Source organism: Hemitrygon akajei, chromosome 7, assembly GCF_048418815.1.
Source record: "Hemitrygon akajei chromosome 7, sHemAka1.3, whole genome shotgun sequence".
Lineage (NCBI taxonomy): Eukaryota > Metazoa > Chordata > Chondrichthyes > Myliobatiformes > Dasyatidae > Hemitrygon > Hemitrygon akajei.
This window is the reverse complement of record NC_133130.1, coordinates 76,302,079-76,322,325: the sequence shown is the minus strand read 5'-3', so window position 1 is coordinate 76,322,325 and position 20,247 is coordinate 76,302,079. Positions and strand designations below refer to the sequence as shown.

At 37.2% G+C, this 20,247-nt stretch overlaps 1 protein-coding gene across 1 annotated transcript in view; it reads left to right on the top strand.

The window, feature by feature from the left end:
* Positions 1-20,161, top strand: part of LOC140730582 (calcineurin subunit B type 1) — a 59,158-nt gene extending 38,997 nt beyond the window's left edge. The window contains exons 3-6 of the mRNA XM_073051249.1: positions 3,985-4,161; positions 13,367-13,426; positions 15,196-15,380; positions 18,487-20,161. Coding sequence (XP_072907350.1) covers positions 3,985-4,161; positions 13,367-13,426; positions 15,196-15,380; positions 18,487-18,534 — 470 coding nt within the window. The 3' untranslated portion in view covers positions 18,535-20,161. The remainder of the gene's footprint in view (positions 1-3,984; positions 4,162-13,366; positions 13,427-15,195; positions 15,381-18,486) is intronic.
* The last annotated feature ends 86 nt before the right edge of the window (positions 20,162-20,247 follow it).

Genomic DNA, 20,247 nt, shown 5'->3' with positions numbered 1-20,247 from the left:
CATGAGAATTTAATGTTGAATATCTTGTGACAGAATTTGAAGTAAACTTTTTTTTTTATGTTGGTATCCCATCTAACCTTGTGTAGAAAATGTACATTTATAACTTTTGAACTTACTCCACTTTCTATATGGCCACTGATCTGCACCAACTAGCTGTTGCAGTACTAAATACGGCAGGTCAGAAGTTAAAATTAAGTTTCTTGTAGAATACAGAAGAATCATTCCTTGAGGCAGTAGCGACAAAAAAGAACAAAAAAACCTGAGGTTCATGGGTTCATTGTCCAATCAGAAGTATAGTGGAGAGGAAGAAGCTGTTCTTGAAACATTCAGTGTGTGTCTTTAGACTCCTACACCACACACCTTGATGGCAGCAATGAGAGGAGGGCATGTCCTGGGTGATGGAGATCCTTAATGATGGATGCTGCCCTTGGTGGGGGGCATTGCCTTTTGAAGGTGTCCTCGATGCAAGGAAGGCTTGTGCCCATGATGGGGCAGGCTGGGTTTACAACTTTCTGCAGCTGTTTCTGATCCTGTGCAGTGGCCCCTACGTACCAGGCAGTGATGCAACCAGTTAGAATACTTTCCACAGTACGTCTATAGAAATTTATAAGTCTTCTCAAACTCCAAATGAAATATAGCCGACATTGTGCATTCTTTGTAATTACATTGGTATTTTGGGCCCAGGATAGATCCTCAGATGTTGATACCTTGGACCATTTTCACTTCTGATCACTCAATGAGGATTGGTGTATGTTTCCTCACTTTCTCAAAGGCCACAATCATTTTATTAGTCTTGCTGACATTCAGTGCAAGGTTTTTGTGATACCACTCAGTCAGCTGATCAGTTTCACTCCTGTCTACACCTTGTCACCATCTGAAATTCTGTCAGCAATAGCTGTCATCAAGTTTATAGGTGGCGTTTGAACTGTGCCTAGCCTCAAAATCGTAGGTGTAAGCGAGATTAGAGCAGTGGACTAAGCACACATCTTTGAGGTGCGCCACTGTTGATCCTCAGTGAGGAGGGGATGTTATTTCTGATCTGCACAGTATCCTTCGGGTGAGGAGTCGAGGATCCATTTCCAGAGGGAGATGCAAATACCCAGATTTTGGGGGTTGTCAATTAGAACTGAGGGTATGATTGTGTTGAACACAGAGCTGTAGTCAATAAAACAGCAGTCTGATGTAGATATTATTAGTGACCAGGTGATCCAAGGCTGAGTGGAGAGGCAGTGAGGTTGCATTCACTGTAGGCCTATTGTGGCAATAGACAAATTGTAGCAGGTCCAGATTCTTGCTTAGGCATGAGTTGATTCTTGCCATGACCAACCTTCAAAACACTTCATCTCAGTAGATGTGAATGCCACTGGGTGATAGTTGTTGAAGCTGCTCACCCAGCTCTTCTTGGGCACTAGTATGATTTTCACCTTTTTAAAGCAGGTGGTGGGACCTACTTTAAAATGAAAATCATTTTGAAAACAGATTGAAAATGTTCTTGAAAACTCCCACCTGTTGGTTGGCACAGGTTATTAGTGCCCTACCAGGTACGCCATCAGGGCCCAGCACCTTGGAGATTTCACCCCCTTAAAAAATGTTCAGAAGTTGGCCTCTGAGACAGCTCACAGAGTGACCCAAGTGCTGCAGGGATTTGCACAGGTGTTGTTTTATTCTTTCCTTCAAAGTGTGCATAAAAGGCATTGAGCTCACCTGGGAGTGAAGCATTTCAGCCATTCATAATCCTGAAGAGGGGTTCGGCCTGAAATGTTGACTGTTTACTCTTTTTCACAGGTGCTGCCTGGCCTACTGAGTTCCTCCAGCATTTTGTATGTGTTGCTTGGATTTCCAGCATATGCAGATTTTCTCTTGTCAGTTATTCATAATGTTAGGTTTGCTTTTTTTTAGGAAGTGATGGACTGCAAACTCTGCCAGTGCTGATGTGCACCTGATTCCATCTCTAACCTCAATCGGAATTGTTTTTTTGCCTTTAAAATAGACTTCCTGTAGGTTGTACTTGGTCTTGTATAGTTCTGGAGCACTGGTCTTGAATGCCATGGATCTAGCCCTCAGCAGACTATCTTACAGTTCATTCATGGGTTTTGGTTTGGGTATACCTGTCCAGTCCACCAACTCAAAGCAGCCGTGTATGCACTTCTCCACCTCCCTTGATCATAACTTCTTGGTCTTCAGCAAAGTATCGGCATGGGATGGGGCAGTAAGCGTTCTTGATGGTGGTACAACAGTGGTTTTAGTGGTGGATAATCTGTTTTGAGTAGCATAACGTGCAGTAAGAAAGAGGAAAGCTTTGTCTTAAATGAGTCAGAACGTTCAGCACCATCTCTATTTGTGTGAGAGAGAAAGTAAGCATAATGAATTGTGTTGTTAGCACCAAAATGTCACTTTGGCCAAAAACAAAAATAATCTTAATTCCAAAGTTGTTATTTCTATCTGCAGTACAGTTTTCTATAATTGTCCTTGTTGATCTAAACCATACTAAAGTTGAATTTTCATTAAATCGTTGTGTTTTATCATTCTAATACAGGTTAGATAGCTGCATATTGATGTCTGTGTCCAGATCACATTCCCAATTATCTTCCATTTTTCATTTTGTTTGCTATCACATGGAAAAGATTATTATAAGTAGAGGAAAAATAAACTTTTTAGATACTGTGCTGGTGTGTAATTTAGTTGGATGAGTATCTGAAAAGTTTATTTGTTCTGCTTCCTGTCATGAGTGATTCCTACTCCATGAATTTAATTCAGTAGATCAATGAATAACTTTTATATTAATTGAGATGATCAGATGTATCCAGGTATTGCAGAATTGATATTTTTTGTACATGTCTATCTTCTGCACTTTGTCATAAGTTGGTGTCAGACTCTCTTAATATATATAACCAAAGCCAGAATTACTTAACGTACTTAAGGTGCTTAATATATAGAAACATGGTTTATGACTAGCAAACTTAATTCCTAAACCCTCTGGATTGTCTAAATGCTTGGTTAAACTTTGTGACGCATTTAGAAATTCTGAATGTAATCTATACTGTGTATTTTAGTTGGAAGAAAATTGAATTCTGATATCTCGTGACTAGGTTATTTATGAAATTTTAATAAATTTTAGTGAGAAGGAACTGTTAAGAACAAATAGATTTGTATAATTGGTTTTAATTTTGAATATTTTAAAAACTATGAAATTCTCTTCATCCTTTTATGCCACTTCCTCCCTCCACAAAAAAGTAAGGTACCCTTTCTTTGTCATACTGCAGCTAGCTACAAGTTTTTGACTGTTATACTAACTTGTTCCAGTAAATTCACTTTAAAATTGTACATTTGCTCAGCGCATGCTCTTAACTTCACAAGTGTTTAAAAGTTGCCTTGCTCATTTTAAATTGAGTACAGTTCAGTTCTACCTGCTGCGTAATGAATGACTGTAGATCTTATCGTAATAATCTTGTTTTTATTTTGTGAAAGCAATAATGTAGAAAATCAAGCAGTAGTAACTAGATTGCTCTGTTTATTCTGAAAGTGAGTCCATTTGAACATTAAACAAGATCTGTAAAGCTCTGCCTACATTCTTGTTAAGGTATGCTGTGTAAGGATTAATAGGCTTTTTGTATTTGTCTGCTCAAACATGTACAGCCTGACTCCCTAACTCTGGGATAGAAGTGGGATTAATTAATCTGTGGTGACTGAGTCATATGATGATCCACTAAAACTTAATGTTGGAAACGCGTGTGTTGTCTAGGTCTGCTGTCAGCATTGTACTAGCAGAAATTTGATCAAAATGGCCAAACCTCGTACAGACAAAAAGTTGGGTGAGCAGTTTATTCCATGTTCTAACACTTCAATGATAGTTGGGTTGTGACGAGAACAAAAACTGTAAAGATTGAATTTTCAATCTATCTTGCAGTTTTGGAAAGCAACTTGATGTTTTTAAGCTTAATTCTTCTGGTGGTTTCATTAACGTTATTGATTTTACTTTTCCAGTTGACGCTGACGAGATTAAACGGCTAGGAAAGCGATTCAAGAAACTGGATTTGGACAATTCTGGCTCACTAAGCGTTGAGGAATTTATGTCTCTGCCAGAGTTGCAACAGAATCCACTAGTACAGCGAGTCATAGATATATTTGACACAGATGGAAATGGTGAAGTTGACTTTAAAGGTAAGGTTATCAGCAATTAGTATATTTTGGATAATTTATTGGGCACAGTGAAGATAGACAAAATGTTAATTGTTCTGGCACACTTGTATATTTTGCAGGTATGTAAAATTACCTTCAGTGGTATATTACATAATCTTCAGTTCTCAGTTATCAAACTAAAACATGATTGAGTTATTAATGCATCAATGATTAGGTTATTAATGTATCTTTTTTAACTTCGTCCAAGGAATTAACAGATATTGAACAAATCTTGAATACTGTCAACTAATCCTGTTGCACTGCTGGGTGGACTTTCAGAATGAATTTTAATTAGTTTGAACAATATGCTGCTAGGAAATTAGGCTTGTAGCACTCAATAGCACTGAAATTTTACTTTAAAAAATGAATGTTTCTCATATCAAATGAAGATCTACCATATTTCAGATGATTGGATAATCTGATTAAATAGCAGTGAAGATGAGAATTATTTAATCTGATTGTTACGTGGAAGATTTAGCTCAAATTTTCTAAAAGATAAATGGTAGATTTTCATAATCGGGAATTGGTGGGCTGCTAAGCAAAATTTTGTCCCTCTTCAGACAAACAAAATACAAAGTTGTTACTTAAGATGCTATTATTAAAAATTAAACTTGTATTTAGACATGGTATTTAAAAGGGGTATGTAAACAAACTAATACTTACTGAATAGATAAATTTTGGTCAGACTTGAATCGAAGTTAATCATACTATCCTTAAATTGAAATTTGTGTGCTTTATCACCAGTCATCAAATTTGGATGGCTGACCAGCTCAGTTAAGGAGAGTTTTGACGTATGAAGAGAAACTTGTACAGATTGGTTCATTTAAACAATTTTCCATGCAGTCTTAAGAGTTAGAATTTTTTTTTCCTGACCTCGTTTGTCAATTACACAATAGCTGTGAATTTTTTAAATAAATTTTTAAATTATCAACCCTTCCCCCCTCCCCTTAACCCCTCCCCCTAACATATCCCTGTAGAAAGAGGAAAAAAAAGAGAAAAAGAAAGAAAGAATGCCTGGATATCGGAAGATCCCCACATGCTCCATGGAGTTCATAATAGCTTTAGTATATATATTTATTTCTTTCCCCAAATAACCAATAATTTTATCTTCGGAGCACCTATATATTTAATCCTATCTTTTGTAAATAAGGGTGCCAAATTTTCAGAAATATTTTATATTTATCTCAAATTATAAGTAATTTTTTCAAGTGGAATGCAGCTAAAAGCTATATCTATTTTCATTTTCTTAATGTATGTTAAAATTCTTTTTCTTTTCACCGGTCCATTAAGCCCATTATCATTAAAACTTAAAAAATTCAGTAAATTAGTCATTATTTTTAACAGGGTTACTCCAGTCTATAGTAATACCTAACTTTTCAACTTTCGTAGTACCTTAGGGAATCTTTTAAAAATTCTCTGTATTGCTATGTGTCTCCCCCCCCCCCCCCCCCCGATTGTCCAGGCAAAGAAAGAAAGATTAAGGAAAAATAGATTATAAAGAAAAGAAAATACCCCCCTACTAATGTTGTGAATTTAAAAAAACACAACATTACCCCCCTCCGTTGTACGGGTCATGGCAATCGCCATGATTACACATGTGAATCCCGTAGCAATCGATCCAAAGTTCCCCCAGCTCCCCCGTAACATAAAGTATATATGAGAAGAAAAAATAATATCACTACTCTCGACTAATATTTCTCAAATTTTTACCTTTCTCCCCCTATATCATATAATTAAGAATATATTTAAATATTCTTCTGTCCTTAAACATCCATCAACTCCATTCATTGTCCTTGTCTTCATCTTTAATCAGTTTCACTTTTAAATCTTTGGCTGTGGTTTGCGAATATTTGGGAGTTCTTGTGCAAATTCTTCCGCATCCAGATAATCAGTAACAGATCTTTTTCCATCATCCAAAAAAATTATCAGGGTTGCTGGGTGGCGCAGTATAAATTTATAACCCTTTTCCCATAAAACTTTTCGCTGGGTTAAATTCCTTCTTTCTGTTCAAAAGGTCATAACTTATATCAGGATAGAAAAGAACTGTTTTCCCTTCTATCATCAATGGCCCGTTTCTCTTTCTGGCACGTTGGGCAGCCGCCTTCAGGATCTTTTCTTTATCTTGATATCTTAAGCATTTTATCAAGATTGATCATGGGTTTTGATCAACTTGAGGTCTTGATTCTAAGGCTCTGTGAGCCCTTTCAATTTCAATTAACTTTGTTCCTTCTTCCATTTCCAAAATTTCCAGAATCCATTTTTGAAAAAAAATTATTGGATCCTCTCCCTCTATACCTTAAGTCCAACAATCTTAATATTATTTCGGCTGCCAAAATTTTCACGTACATCCACTTTTTCCAACAACCGTTTTCTTTCTGATGTCCAGGCAGAAATATTATCTTCCATTTTATTCACTCTATCAATGGTGTCTCCCGTTGTTTCTTCCAAGTTTTTAATTTTCTTGTCCATTTTGTCCTGTCTTTTCATCATTTTATCAAACAATCTTCATATTTTAATATCTTTTTTATTACTTTTAATGCTTTAAATTCATGCATTATTTGCATCAACAATTTTTTAATGTCTCCAATATCACGTCCAACCTCTTCCTGTTGCTCTTCTTTGTTTATCTCTTCTTCTTTATCTGATTTATCCAGAGAATCTGATTCCACCTCATATTCACTTTCACTTTCAGTTCCGATCATAGCTGGGATTTGTAGTTTGGGTTGCTCGTGTTTGCACATGCCCCTTCCTTCACGCATGCGCAATTCCTGTTGCTCATTTTTTTGGGAAACGGTTGATGTTGCCGCCGTTTCCTGTTCTGTATCGCTGGAGGTAAAATGCACTTGAGCCCGAGGCTCTTTCATGGCGGCCGGCCTTGATTCTTTTCCAACTTGTGTTGTCTTCAAAGTAGTAGTTTTCTTCTGCTTCTGTTTAGGAGACATATCTTAAGACAATCCTGAGTAGTTTATAAGTAATTTTTAAAAAGTATTTACTAACTTTTCTTCACTTAAACATTATTTTACTGTTTTTTTACGGGAGAGCTGGATTTCCACGTCTCGATCCTACATCATCACGTGACGTCCCCCAATAGCAGTTAATTTGTACCTTTATGATTTCCCTGGTTTAAGGGTGTGATGTATTCTGTTTAAATGTTGATTGAATATTAATAGCTGGATTTCACTTTTGCTTCAAAAGTTGGTAGTGTGAATATTGATTATTAAGAGAAAGACATTTATTTAATTTGAATTGCCTTGGGAAATTCTGAATGTTGTTTCTACCTCTTAATGGGACTGAACTCCAGATGTCTTATGGTCCATGAATTCAGTTTGGTTTGTAGATTGATCTGGCAACTAAATGTAGCCAGGTTGCATTGGTCTTAAGCTGATTTAATCTTCCATTGAGCCATATGAGGTATTTAGCAGTAATTCTCTGAGTCCTTGAATGGATTTGGTTGAAGGTAATGTGAAGTGCCACCTCTCATAAAAATAGCTCAATAATCGGAGCTTATTGCAATAAGGGAGACTTGCAGACTGCAGGGTGAATTTATAAAGGTTGGATTGATCAAGAAATCCAGGAAAACTGGCATTATTGATGCAATTGAAACTGGGGATCCTAACTTTCTGATTTTGCTTTTAAATGCCATTTGAAGATGTCTGTAAAGTCTCTCAAATTCTTACATTAATGTAGGAAAGAAATGTTGGAGCATTTCCCTCATAACTAGTACATTATCATATGTAAAAGTTGATTATTTCTCCATGCTTGTCTAATCATGGCATTTATTTGTGCTTCCAAATGCTACTGTGTAGTATCTGTTTTTATTGCTTTTATTTGTTGCCACATTCTTTTGCTTTCTTTTACCTAATTTGTAATTTTAGGATGAGGAAGTGCATGCTGGTCACATCAACAGTCTGTGCAGCCTGATATCACCTATTTGATATCTTAGATCTAAAATCGATAAATATTACCCATTTTAGCTTTTAAAGCTGTGTAATTTCTTTGAATTTTAGACCAATAGGTGACAAGCCACTTTTTGCTTTTCAAGATACATTAGTATCTAGTTTTTTTTTCAGGCCACATTTTTAGTCTGTAAAAATAATTTTAAGTAAAATGATCTTGTCCATGAATTGAGCTGACTCTTCTGATCTATGGTTAATGCTTGGTTTACTTGCAGACACCCCCCCCCCCCCCCCAACCCCCAGTATCTATTATTGTATTGAAACTTAACTTGTAGTAGCAACTTCTACACTACTGCATAGGCTGGCCCATGGTTGCACTGGTGAATTTTAATAGTCAATGGGACATTGCAAATTTCTCTTGCCTCCCCAGCTCCCTGTGCTTCATGGATCTTGTAAATCAAGTGTATTACATAGACCAAATTTTCTCACATGGTATTTCACTATTTTAACGTAGCCACCTAGTTACTATTAGTAATGAGCTCTTTTGCTTGCAATTGAAGCCTTTAATTCTATGGATGTTTCAGAGTGCACCCGTTCTTTCTATTCTCACTACCATTAGATGAATGATGTCCTATTGTTCTCAGGATATTTAGTCTGTAAGGTATGGGGTCTATCAAAGTTCAACCAGGTCCATTCTGAAAATAAGGCTCGGAGATAGCTTCTTTGAAATTTTATCTATGAACATTGTTTCAGTTAAGTTGCCAGATGTTAGCTTTTCAGAAAAATTCTTAATTCTCAAAGTTAAAGTCAAAAAGCAAGTTCAAAGGTTTGTTTTATTATCAAGGTATAGATTCAGAATTCAACTGAGATTTGTTTTCACCAGATTGCCATGAAATAAAGATAAATCACAGAACCCCCCCCCCGGATGTAAAAGGAAATAGTGTAGCGGTGTGCTACACGCAGCGCTAAAATAACGACACGGAGTCGGTAAACTGCAGTTAAAGAAAGATTTTATTCGAACTTCACAGCCTTGCTTTAAAGCCTCCCTGATCCCGCCCTCCCCGGGCGCGGATGCTGTAGGGGCACGTACTCACAATCCCCCCCGCAGGCTTTTCCCTTTGTTGGTGAAGCAGACCTGGCGCCCTTTTGGGACTGGCCTTTGTGCCGGCGTGCTGGCTATTTGTGAGCGCTAGGAAGCTGGTTCGAGTGCGCTAGGAAGTGGGTCGCCACATAACCCCCCCCCCCAGAACCGGCAATACACCCCCCAATGTCCACAGTCTGGGCTGGACCCTGTTTGGGAGGCCGGCCTCTGCGCCGCGGTGCCGGAAACTCGGAAGTGGGTTGGCACAATAGAAACAAGAACTCTGAAATCCCAAACCTCTCCCTTGCTCAAAAGCTAACAGATCACCCATATAGAAAATGACAGCTAGAACATCAAACCCCAAACCCCTAACCTCCTCCCTTGCAAAGAAAATGTTACCCATGGGGGGAGGGCCAAAATAACATCAAATCCCCAACTGCCTCTTTCACATACAAAAAACTTAGATCGCCCACACGAAGAACATCAGAACCCAAGTCCCCAACTCCTCCCTCAGAGAAAAACTAACATACTGCCCACCCGGGAAACAGGGACATCCCCAGTACCTGAACCCCCAACCCGTCAATTGGCAACAGGAAAGAAAACAGAGAGACCAATATAAACTAGAGTCTTAGAGAGCGACTGCTGACCCGTGGCCTTCCCCTTGATGTTTCAATCTTCCTTGATGCGTTGATTGGTGAGAAATGGAATCGATTATGGCCTTACACCCTGCCTCTGGTCTTCTCAAAATAAATGTTATAAAAGTACATATTTGTCAGCAAATACTACCCTGAAGTTCATTTTTTGCAGGTATACACAGAACAAAATGTATAATAGAATCAATGAAGAACTACACACAAAGACGGACAAATTGTGCAAATGCAGAAAGTAATAATAAATAACAGAACATGAATTGTTGAGTCCTTGAAAATGAGTTCAATGATCAATTCAGTGCTCTGGTGAGATGTCCATGCTGGTTCAGGAGCCTAATGGTTAAAGGGTAATAACTGTTCTTAAACCTGGTGGTACAGGACCTGAGGCTTCTGTGCCTCCTTTCTGGTGGTAGCAGCAAGAAGAGAGAATGGCCTGGATGGTAGGAGGCCTTGATACTGCTTTCTTGTGGCACTGCTCTCTAGTTTGCTCAATGGTGACAAGGACTTTTCCTGTGACGGACTGGTCTGTATCCACCACTTCATGTAGGATTTTCTGTTCTTGGGCATTGGTATTTCCATACCTGGCCATGATGCAACCAGTCAGGATACTCTCCACTGTGCATCTACAGAAGTTTTAGATGACGTGCTGAAACTGCACAAAGTACTAAGGAAGTAGAGACGCTGCCACGCTTGCTTTGAAATGGCATTTACACGCTGGTCCCAGGAAACTTCTTCTGTTATGATAACACCAGGAATTTAAAGTTACTGACCCTCTCCACCTTCAATCTTCAATGAGCACTGGCTCATGGACCCCTAATTTCTTATCCATATAATCAATAATCAGCTCTTTGCTTTTGCTGATGTTGAATGAGAGATTGTTGAGGCACTATTCAATCAGACTTTCAATCTTGCTCCTATATGTGTAGACAAATACTGGAAAATGCTCTTTCAATTAAATCTTCAGAGACCTTCACAGACCATTGGTTATCCTTGGGCATGGCTTGTTCAAGTTTTCTATCCAGAGATGATTGCTTTTAACCCTTTGCATGTTACCTTTGTTTTATTTCTTCTCAATTTTATACATATACATAATCTTATATTTTCTTTAAATATATTAAGTCTTTTGGAAAATTATTTATTTTTTAATGGTTTGCGGGATATAAAGTTGCTGTTATTCTGTGAAACATTTAAAAACAGTGATTAAACATTGGTGGGTGTTTACTAGAGTCACATGCACAAATCTAGAAAATCTACTAGACTGGAGCACCAAAGACAGTGAATTTCATCAGTGATGTCTTCCTTCGAGCAAAGCTGAAGTAGATTAATGAATCCTGTTACTGCTGGAAATGCAGGGCTTGGAGCCAGAACTCTTGGACCAGCAACAGAATCCAGTTCAAATTTGGATTACCAGATCTTTTGATGCCAGGGAATTTCTCCAGAATTGAATAAAATCTGAGATCATTAAGAACAACCTGGGAGATAAATCTATCAATGTATTGGTATTTGTGCATATTTTGTCTGTGGACCAGAGGATATTAGGCCAGTCAAGTTGACAAATTTGAAAGCATGTATGCAAGGCAGTGCTACAGTTGTCGATTATGCATATCGAGGATTGGGTCATGAAGTTGGAACAAGGCAGGTACTCTAGTGCAAGCTCAGGTGAAGATGACACCTTGTTCAAATTTAAAACTGGGTTAGGAACAGTTCCCACTTTGACCAAGCTGTTGGTTTAAGGATAGCCATTAATATAGAGTTATCATCTAATACATTAGATAGGGTCAGACTAGAATTAGAGATCTGAGGTGAAATATTTAACGGGAATCTGATCAGGTATTCAGTAGTACTGGTTGTGGAATGAGCTGCTAGCAGAGGAGGTAGATGTGAGTACATTTGTAACATTTGAAAGAAGTTTGTCTAGGTACATGGATAAGAGGGGTATGTATGGCTAGGGTCTGGGTGCAGGTAGATAGGGTTAAGTAGAAAACTAGGCCAGTATGGACTAGATGTGCCACAGGACCTGTTTCTATGCTGTAGGGCTCTATCATTGACACTGGCAACCCCTTCTTCAGGTGGGTCTGAGATGGACTTGATGAAATTCCAGTGTTTTTAAAAATCTAACTAAACTCAAAAATAGTCTATGTATGAATTAGACTGTCCACATTAGTATTTGGATTACAGATGTCATAATAAGTTGCAGCACATGCTAGTAATGTACCATTGCACTAGCTGCTGATCTTTTGGTAAAAATGACCAAACTGGATCTGCTGGTGTTGATGTTATTTGAAGCTGACTCAATCCTTTGCAGAAGCAGGACCTTGAATGATGTAATGATATCAAGTGGTGGCCAGACCACACCTTGCCGTTGAACAGAAACAATCTTTGGGGGTGCAGCTTTTTCCCCATTAACAGTATTAACCAACATCAAAAATGGCTGTGGTATTTGTAACATACAAAGCGATTAGAAATCATTGATAGAACGAAGGAAATTTTATTACAAAAAAATTAACCAATTTAGTTACAAGATATAAATTTCCTTGTACTTGCCCAGTTTTCTCTCAACTCTTCCTCTTTATTTAACTGAATGTAGATGTTTAAATATATGGAATTATGTTGGATTGTGGGGAAAAACCGGAGCACCCAAAGGAAACTTGCGTTGCTATGGGCAAGGTGTACAAATTCCTTACAGTCAGCAGTGGAATTGAAATGAATCACTGTACTATAATACTGTTATGCTAACTGCAATGCTACCATAATGCCTCTGTGTAACTTGCTGGAGGATCAGCAAACATTCTTCACTTTAAATGGCAAAATGCAGCAAGTTTTGCGTTCTGCTGCTGAACAATATTTGGAGACGAAAGACAGCTTGTTCATGAATCATCAGCTAAAAATGTTCTACAAATTTATGCTTTTTGTTTTCTACAGGAATCACAAGCTTGACACATGCAGGCAGGTCAACATGAAATTGTCTGTTTTTCCCAGCAAGTTTTGGCCCAGCAAGAGTTGATTACTCTAACATATAGAGGAATTATCATTTACAATCTCCCCAAGTGTTAAAGATTTTGTCATGTTTTTGAATATACATTCTTAATTGACTATCCTTGGAGACCCTGTTGAATGAAAGAAAGCATAGTTCTCCCTCTTTTTAAATAAGAAAATGTTCATTAAAAGTTTAAATACATACAGCAGATTGAAAAATTAAATGAAGGAAAAGGAGGAATTTAGTGTTTGGGGGCTTTTAGTGGTTTCTGCACTGTTTTGAATTAATATAATTGATTCTTAAACAAGTAACTTTTTGTTTTATGCTACAGTAAGTTTCCTCTTGAACCTATTGGCAATGTAAAATTCATAACTAAACAAAGTTCTGGTCTGAAGCCTCTCTTTTGGATGCTGGATTCTATAATCACTGTATAGTACTGTATAGTTTTACTGTATTTTTACTGTAGTAAAAATTTTTACTGTGTTTTACTGTATAGTACTGCTTTGGTTATTAACCAGTTTAAATAACATAAATGATCAGCCAACTCAGGTACAACTAGCTGTTTTGTAATCATTTCTTGCAGAATTTATTGAAGGGGTCTCCCAATTTAGCGTTAAAGGTGACAAAGAACAGAAATTGCGATGTGAGTATATTTGTAATTCATCTTATGATTATGCTAAACATTATTTGATTTTCACTTTGATTATCTTTATTAGTGCTTGAAAAATTGCTACAATTAATTTTATCCTCAACTTGAGGTTGACCTTAGGGCAAAAAACTGCTTCTTAATAAACTATCAGGTTATGAATAGGGTTAGAGGCACAAATTTTATTTAATTTTAGATGTTAAATTTTAGAGGCATAACTGTTCTACTCTGCCACCAGTAATACTAGTGGAGTATTCAATGATTGGATATGCCTTCATTCAGAATTAGTCTCAGTGGATGAATGGATCCTGTGGCACTAATTAAACAAGTGTTTACCTGGCCAGGTTTCATCCTTGGCCAACGTTACAAAGGAAACAGATGTCCTGCTCATTTATTTATTTCCCCCTGTGGGAATTTGTTGTTCATTCATTAGAACAGTAACAGTACTTCAGAAGAGGTTGATATGCTCTAAGAAACATAGGGACATATTTGTCCTCAGTCTTGTTTCACCATTTAGGGATATGTTATTTGTAATCTCATTCTAAATGCTAGTTTACATTCCATATTCCTTCATATCAATGTCTTTAAAAATTATGTTTAAAAATTTATAAATGCCCTACTATTAGGAGTGGTTAATGGAAAAGGTTTCAAACTTCTGCTACTATTTATGAATAGAAATTTTTCACATTGGTTGGACCCAGGTCCAGTCTGAAAGATCAGGCTCTGACTTTTGTTTCCGCAGTTCTGGACTCCAACTATTTGGAATAACTCCTCTCCAACCTGTTAGTCCAATCATCTGTTATTTTATCTAGAATTGTGTGTAGTCCTTGTAATAAAACCTTTGGAATTTCAGGCATGGTGCACTACTTTCAAACTAGGGTTAGAAATAAATGCTTGTTAGTACTGGCACAGTTTTTATTTGACTCAAAGATAAAAAGCTTAATTGAATTGTTGGCCTTTAATTGTTTTTCTGCTTCAGTTGGTGAAATTTTTAAAAATCAATTTGCCTCTTTTCTAGTGTTACTTTCTACTTTTCATTAAAGCTTTATTCTGTCTTTTTGATCCAAAATGCATTTGATTATATTGGTAGCCATTTACTAACATTGTATCCAGTCAAAACTCTATTAGCATCTCAGTAATGTTTTTAATCTATTCTGCTTACTACTTAGTAATCCACTATGTGTTTCTTTTTTCCCCACCTAAGTCACTTATAAATCCAGTGATGAGTTGCAATTCAACAGTGTCTCTTACAGGCACTATTGATAACCTCTTGTATTTGAAAAAGCCTCCACTAATGCTTTCTTTTATTTATTTTCCCAGCTAATTCAATAATTTGTTGTGTTTTTTGAGCATAAATTTTAACCAACCATCTCTTATGATGGATGTCCAGAATAAATGTTTTCAATATAGGTTCCCTTCTCCACCATTTTATCTGCCACTTACAAAATTTCCTTTGTTTCAAATGTATTTAAAAATAAATTTTGTTTTTGCTTTTACTTTAATCATTTGTGATATAATGAAAAGTGACTTTAAACCCTATTAGTTTTAAAATTGTGAAAGATACGAACTTTTAGTATTAGATTATTACTTTAATACTTATAGTATGGTTCCCCTGTTAGTCCTTTATATCTGTGTACTAGTTTTATTTGAATTGTATTTGGGGCAAAGACAAATATTTTTCAAAAATTTTAAAGTAAAGCCAGAATATCAGAAGCTTCCCACTTTTTAATCCAACAGCTATTTCATAATACCTTTCTTTTCATCAGTTGCTTTCCGCATCTATGACATGGATAAGGATGGCTACATCTCTAATGGAGAGCTTTTCCAGGTGCTGAAGATGATGGTTGGGAACAATCTAAAGGACACTCAGCTACAGCAGATTGTAGATAAAACCATAATTAATGCAGATAAAGATGGAGATGGAAGAATATCCTTTGAAGAGTTTTGTGCAGTAAGTTGATCTATTTTCTTATATGATCTATATATTCTTCCAACAAGAATATATTTTTGCTAAGATCTATTAACATAGAGTAACACTTAATTGAGTCTAGCTTTTCATCCATTTGTTAGTGATGTAAAATATTTTAAATACATTTTAGATTTTAATCATAAAAGGAACATTGAAGTGTTTCTGCTAACAATGATTATTAATGACCTTTGAATTGTAAGTGTCTTTTCAGAATCGGTTTAACTACATTGAGATAACTTTAGCTTAATTTGCTATGTATATTTGCCTCTAATTAGCTCATTTCCTATTTGGCATACTTTTTCAGCACCTTTGCTGAAAAATGCAACTGGGACAGACATTTGCAGTCATTTCTATTAACTCTATTGAGCTGTTAAAACACTATATCTGTCTTCCCATGTCACTACTTATTGAAAACACATGTATTTGTACCTTTAAGCACCATTATTTCCAGTTGATACAATTTGCAAATATTGCTAATTGTATGATTGCATGAAATAAAATTAAGGTTATTCAGCATTTTGGGAATATTTGTTTTAGGCTCATTAAAATCTTGATTTTTTTTTGAGTGCACAGATTCTTTATTGTGATTGCATTTGTATATAATTCTTAAATATGTGATGCAAGTCCAAGGATACCATCAATCTAAAAGAAGGCAGTTCACAAGAATGATCCATCTTTGGTTTAAGGTGTGTCTGGCTCTGGGCCTGTATCGGATGGAGTTTGGAAGAATGAGGTAGGGTGGGGGAGAATCTAATTGCAACCTACTAAATACTGGAAGACCTGGGTATGGTGGATGCGGGGAGAACGTTTCCATTAGTAGGAGAGTCTAGGTTCCAAGGGCTTAGCTTCAGAATAAAGTGGTGTAGAATGGTGAATAGGTCAGAGGATGTTGGAGGCCAAGTCATCGGGTGTATTTAAAAATGAGATTGGTAGGATCTTGATTGCTGAAGGAGTTAAAGTTTATATGGATGTGGAAAACTGGCTTTGGAAAAAATACTCAGCCATATTTGAATAGCAGAGTAGACTGGATGGGCTGAATCATTGGTCCCCAACCACTGGGCCACGGACCGTACTGGGCCGCAAAGCATATGCTACCGGGCTGCGAGGAAACAATGAGTCAGCTGCACCTTTCCTCATTCCCTGTCATGCCCACTGTTGAACTTGAATGCACGCGAGGTAATCAGTCACCTAAACACAGTGATACCCTTGTGCCAGGGATCACCGGTTGGCTTTGGGTAACTGGCCGCCTCGTGCGGCCAGCGGGAAGTGCAGTTGCTACCGGCCTGAAGCTGGACGCTGCCTCTAAACCTGTTTAGCACACCGAATGTTCGTGGGGAACCCGGTGCTAAAATATTTGCAGAGGACCTAATTCAGGCTCAGGGTTTCTTAAGTAGCAGAGCAGCTACCTCGCTGTGATCTACTGAAAGTTGTCCCTTGAGATAAACTTTTGTCGGCCAATAGATCCTACCTACCTACAAGGGGGCGGGTACGCACTCTGTCGCACTTCTCGGTCGGTCGTTCTCTCCAGACCGCGACTGCCGCAGGGACCTCCGGCCCTTACCTTGTCCTCTCACTGTTATGTTGCAGTGATTTTATATGTTTATACGAGGAAAATATGTGCTGTGTTTATTATCCAAACGTTACTTAAAATGTTATGATGCTATTGACTTATAAGTGAGTTACAATTGACTTATCACTATATTCATGCGAGGAAAATATGCGCTGTGTGTTTAATATTAAATTCGTTAGATAAACCCTTTTAGAAACGGAATTGAGTGTATTAGCCACTTATAAGTGACTTATAGTTGACTTATCACCAATATTCCAGTCGTGATTAACACCCCCCCATTGGCCGGTCCGCAAGAATAATGTCAATATTAAACAGGTCCGCGGTGCAAAAAAGGTTGGTGACCCCTGGGCTGAATGATCTAATTTTGTATAGAAACAAGTTGATGGTTTCATATTATGAAGCAGAAGATAATAGCATTTGGCCCACTAAATCTGTAAGATTTTGTCCTATTGTCCTGCTGTTCTTTAGTCCTATATTTTTACTTCAGCTGCGTGTATTTCCCTCTATGATATCATGCCTATTCATCCTACTTTGTACACCTCTATCTTCAATCTAGGATGTTGTCTTTTTTAAGTTTTGGATTCTGAGAAGCCCAACCTTGTCTTTACTTATTTTGTTATTATACTTTTAACCTTTTTCAATGTCTTGACGCAAGAGATGTATTAGTTATTAAATCTGGCTGTTTTATAACCAGAAGGTTGGGGGTTGTGAAAATTAGACCATAAACCACAAGATATGGAAGCAGAACTTAACCCATCAGGTGTGCTCTGCCATTCAATCAAAGTTGATATATTTTCCCCCTCCACTCCATTCTCCTGTCTTCCTGCATTCTTTGATGCCGTTACTAATCAAGAGCCTATCAATCTCTGCTTTGGGTGTCATGGTAGAGTAAAGCTATTACAGTGCCAGTAGTTTGAGTTCAATTCTGCTCTTCACTGTAAGGAGTTTGTACATTCTCCTCATGAATATGTGGCTTCCTCTGGGTGCTCTGGTTTCCTTTCACATTCCAAAGATGCATGGGTTAGTAAATTAATTGGTCACATGATATAATAGGGCAGCATGGGTTCATTGAGTTAGAAGGGTCTGTAACTGCTATATCTCTACATAATGTATATAAATATACCCAAGAAATTGGCCTCTACAGCCGTCTGTGGTAATGACTTTCACCATCCTCTGGCTAAAGAAATTCCTCCTCCCCTGTTGTAAATGGGCACCTTTCTACTCTTGTGCTGTTGGAGGCCAGAAAGCTTTGGATCAATAAGAACCTCTGTACAGTATGAGGACTGGGAGAATATCTTCTGCAGCACTCAATTTCCAGAGAGGACTATAATTGCCAGATTTACCTTTGCACCATTGTAAACCTACAATATTTGCCTTTTTACTATCCTCTGGCATCTAAACTTTTTATTTTAATGTTATGTGTGTCATTTAAAAGCTTTATCTTCTAGCTGAAGTGGTTGCGTTTTCTATGTTGTATTCACTATTGATGGACATCATTACATGTACTTTTCCATTCAGGTTGTAGGAGGCCTAGACATCCACAAAAAGATGGTGGTTGATGTGTGACCTCTTCAAGACTCCACCCAACACTTCTGCTTTCTTCTCCATTTCTGAAGATCTGCCCAAAATGTCCAGCAATGCTTTGTGTATTTAATGGAAGTATTTTCTCTGTGAAGCCACTTTTTCCAACATGAGCCTCATGAAGCCAACTAAGTGTTATTGAACTGCAATTCTCTCAATAACCTAGTGTAGCACTTTAAAATCTGAAGGACAGCTGAAAAGGAGCATCTCAGTGTGGTGAAGGGGCAGGGGTTGGATTTTTATTTATTTCATTCTCATCTTTTATAAGGAAGTATATCTAGAGCTTTGTAAATGTATAAGTAGTAAGTTGGGCTTCAATAAACGATGCAGAGACTTGATTTAAAATAAAGTAGTCTACGAAGTGCCAAGCATGGATTACACAACCCATTTTAAAATATCTTTATCATTGTTTTTATTTGGCTCCCCATTATGTATTTCATTTCATAAGATTATAAACTTGAAGTTAATTCTTGTGAGCAGAGTTTACTTTTGTTTTAGTATATTCTCTATTACTGTAAACATCTTTTCTGATCACAATTTATATTAATGTTCCATATTTTAAGTTCCTTTTTAGGGACTTGAAGCTAGTTCATCTTTCAGTAATTCCTCTAGCATAATGTAGATGGCAGGAATGATTAAGTGGCAGATCTTTATATTGATAAGGTAATTTGGTGAGGAATATCAAGTAGACATTTAACCACAAGTTGGTATTTTTGCTGTTAAATTGATTAAACAGTCCAGTTTGCAAGGAAACTTAAAAAAACAGCATAACCTCCAACATCTTTATTAATAACGCAGTTCATTGTACCATGGATTGAAAGTTTTTAATCTAGCTTTTCAGATGGATGCCTTTTTCAGATTGAATTTCTGTTTATTGTCATCCATTTACAATCTTGAGTTTTAGTATGTTTGTGAGGAGTGAGCTGTTTCTACTTTTTTTTTGTAAAGTAAACAAAACTTGCAACAATTAGCTACTTAACCTAGTCTGTTCATTTAATAAGATGTCTGTTGGGATAAAGGGGGGACTAGTTTATTTTCTTCGCAAAGATTGTTCAAGCGCCTCTGTACTATTGCTGTTCCTTCAGTTAAGTGCTGCACTCTGGTGGGCTCTAACTCAGTGTGAGAGATCCAGGTGCTTGGTGTCCTTGCATGATAAACTTTTTGCATGTAGATTGACTGAAATGTTCCTCTTGTTTACATAAATTACAATGTTCAAAGAAGTTGCCAAATGTTGGTAAATGTTGAAAAAGAACTCCACTAACTTTCTTCCTCTGGATAAGTACATGGCTTGTAATTACAGCCAGTTGTGTCTGCTCCAGTGTCAACTGCCATGTGCTCTGTTTCAAGGGGAATCTAGTCTTGTGAATTTATTTGTACATATTTGTTAGTCATGTAGGGAAAATGTTCCCTTTTGCTTGTGCATAATTTGACTGCAGTCTGAAATCGTGTACATCTTTTTCCTTAATACAAGGGAATGTTTTTAGTTTTATGTGGGTGGGGGGTGGCAAGTGAATGTTGAGTTTTCTTCTCTGCATGTTGCATCATATGCGGTGGGACTATTGGAACCTTCATACTGTACAAGTAAATGGAAAATAAAATATTTGAAACTCTTTTGCTTTTAGTCCCTAAGCTGTTCACCAGTTATTTGATGGCTCCAGTATGTCTAATCATAAGGTGAATTTTAATCCAAACAAGAAT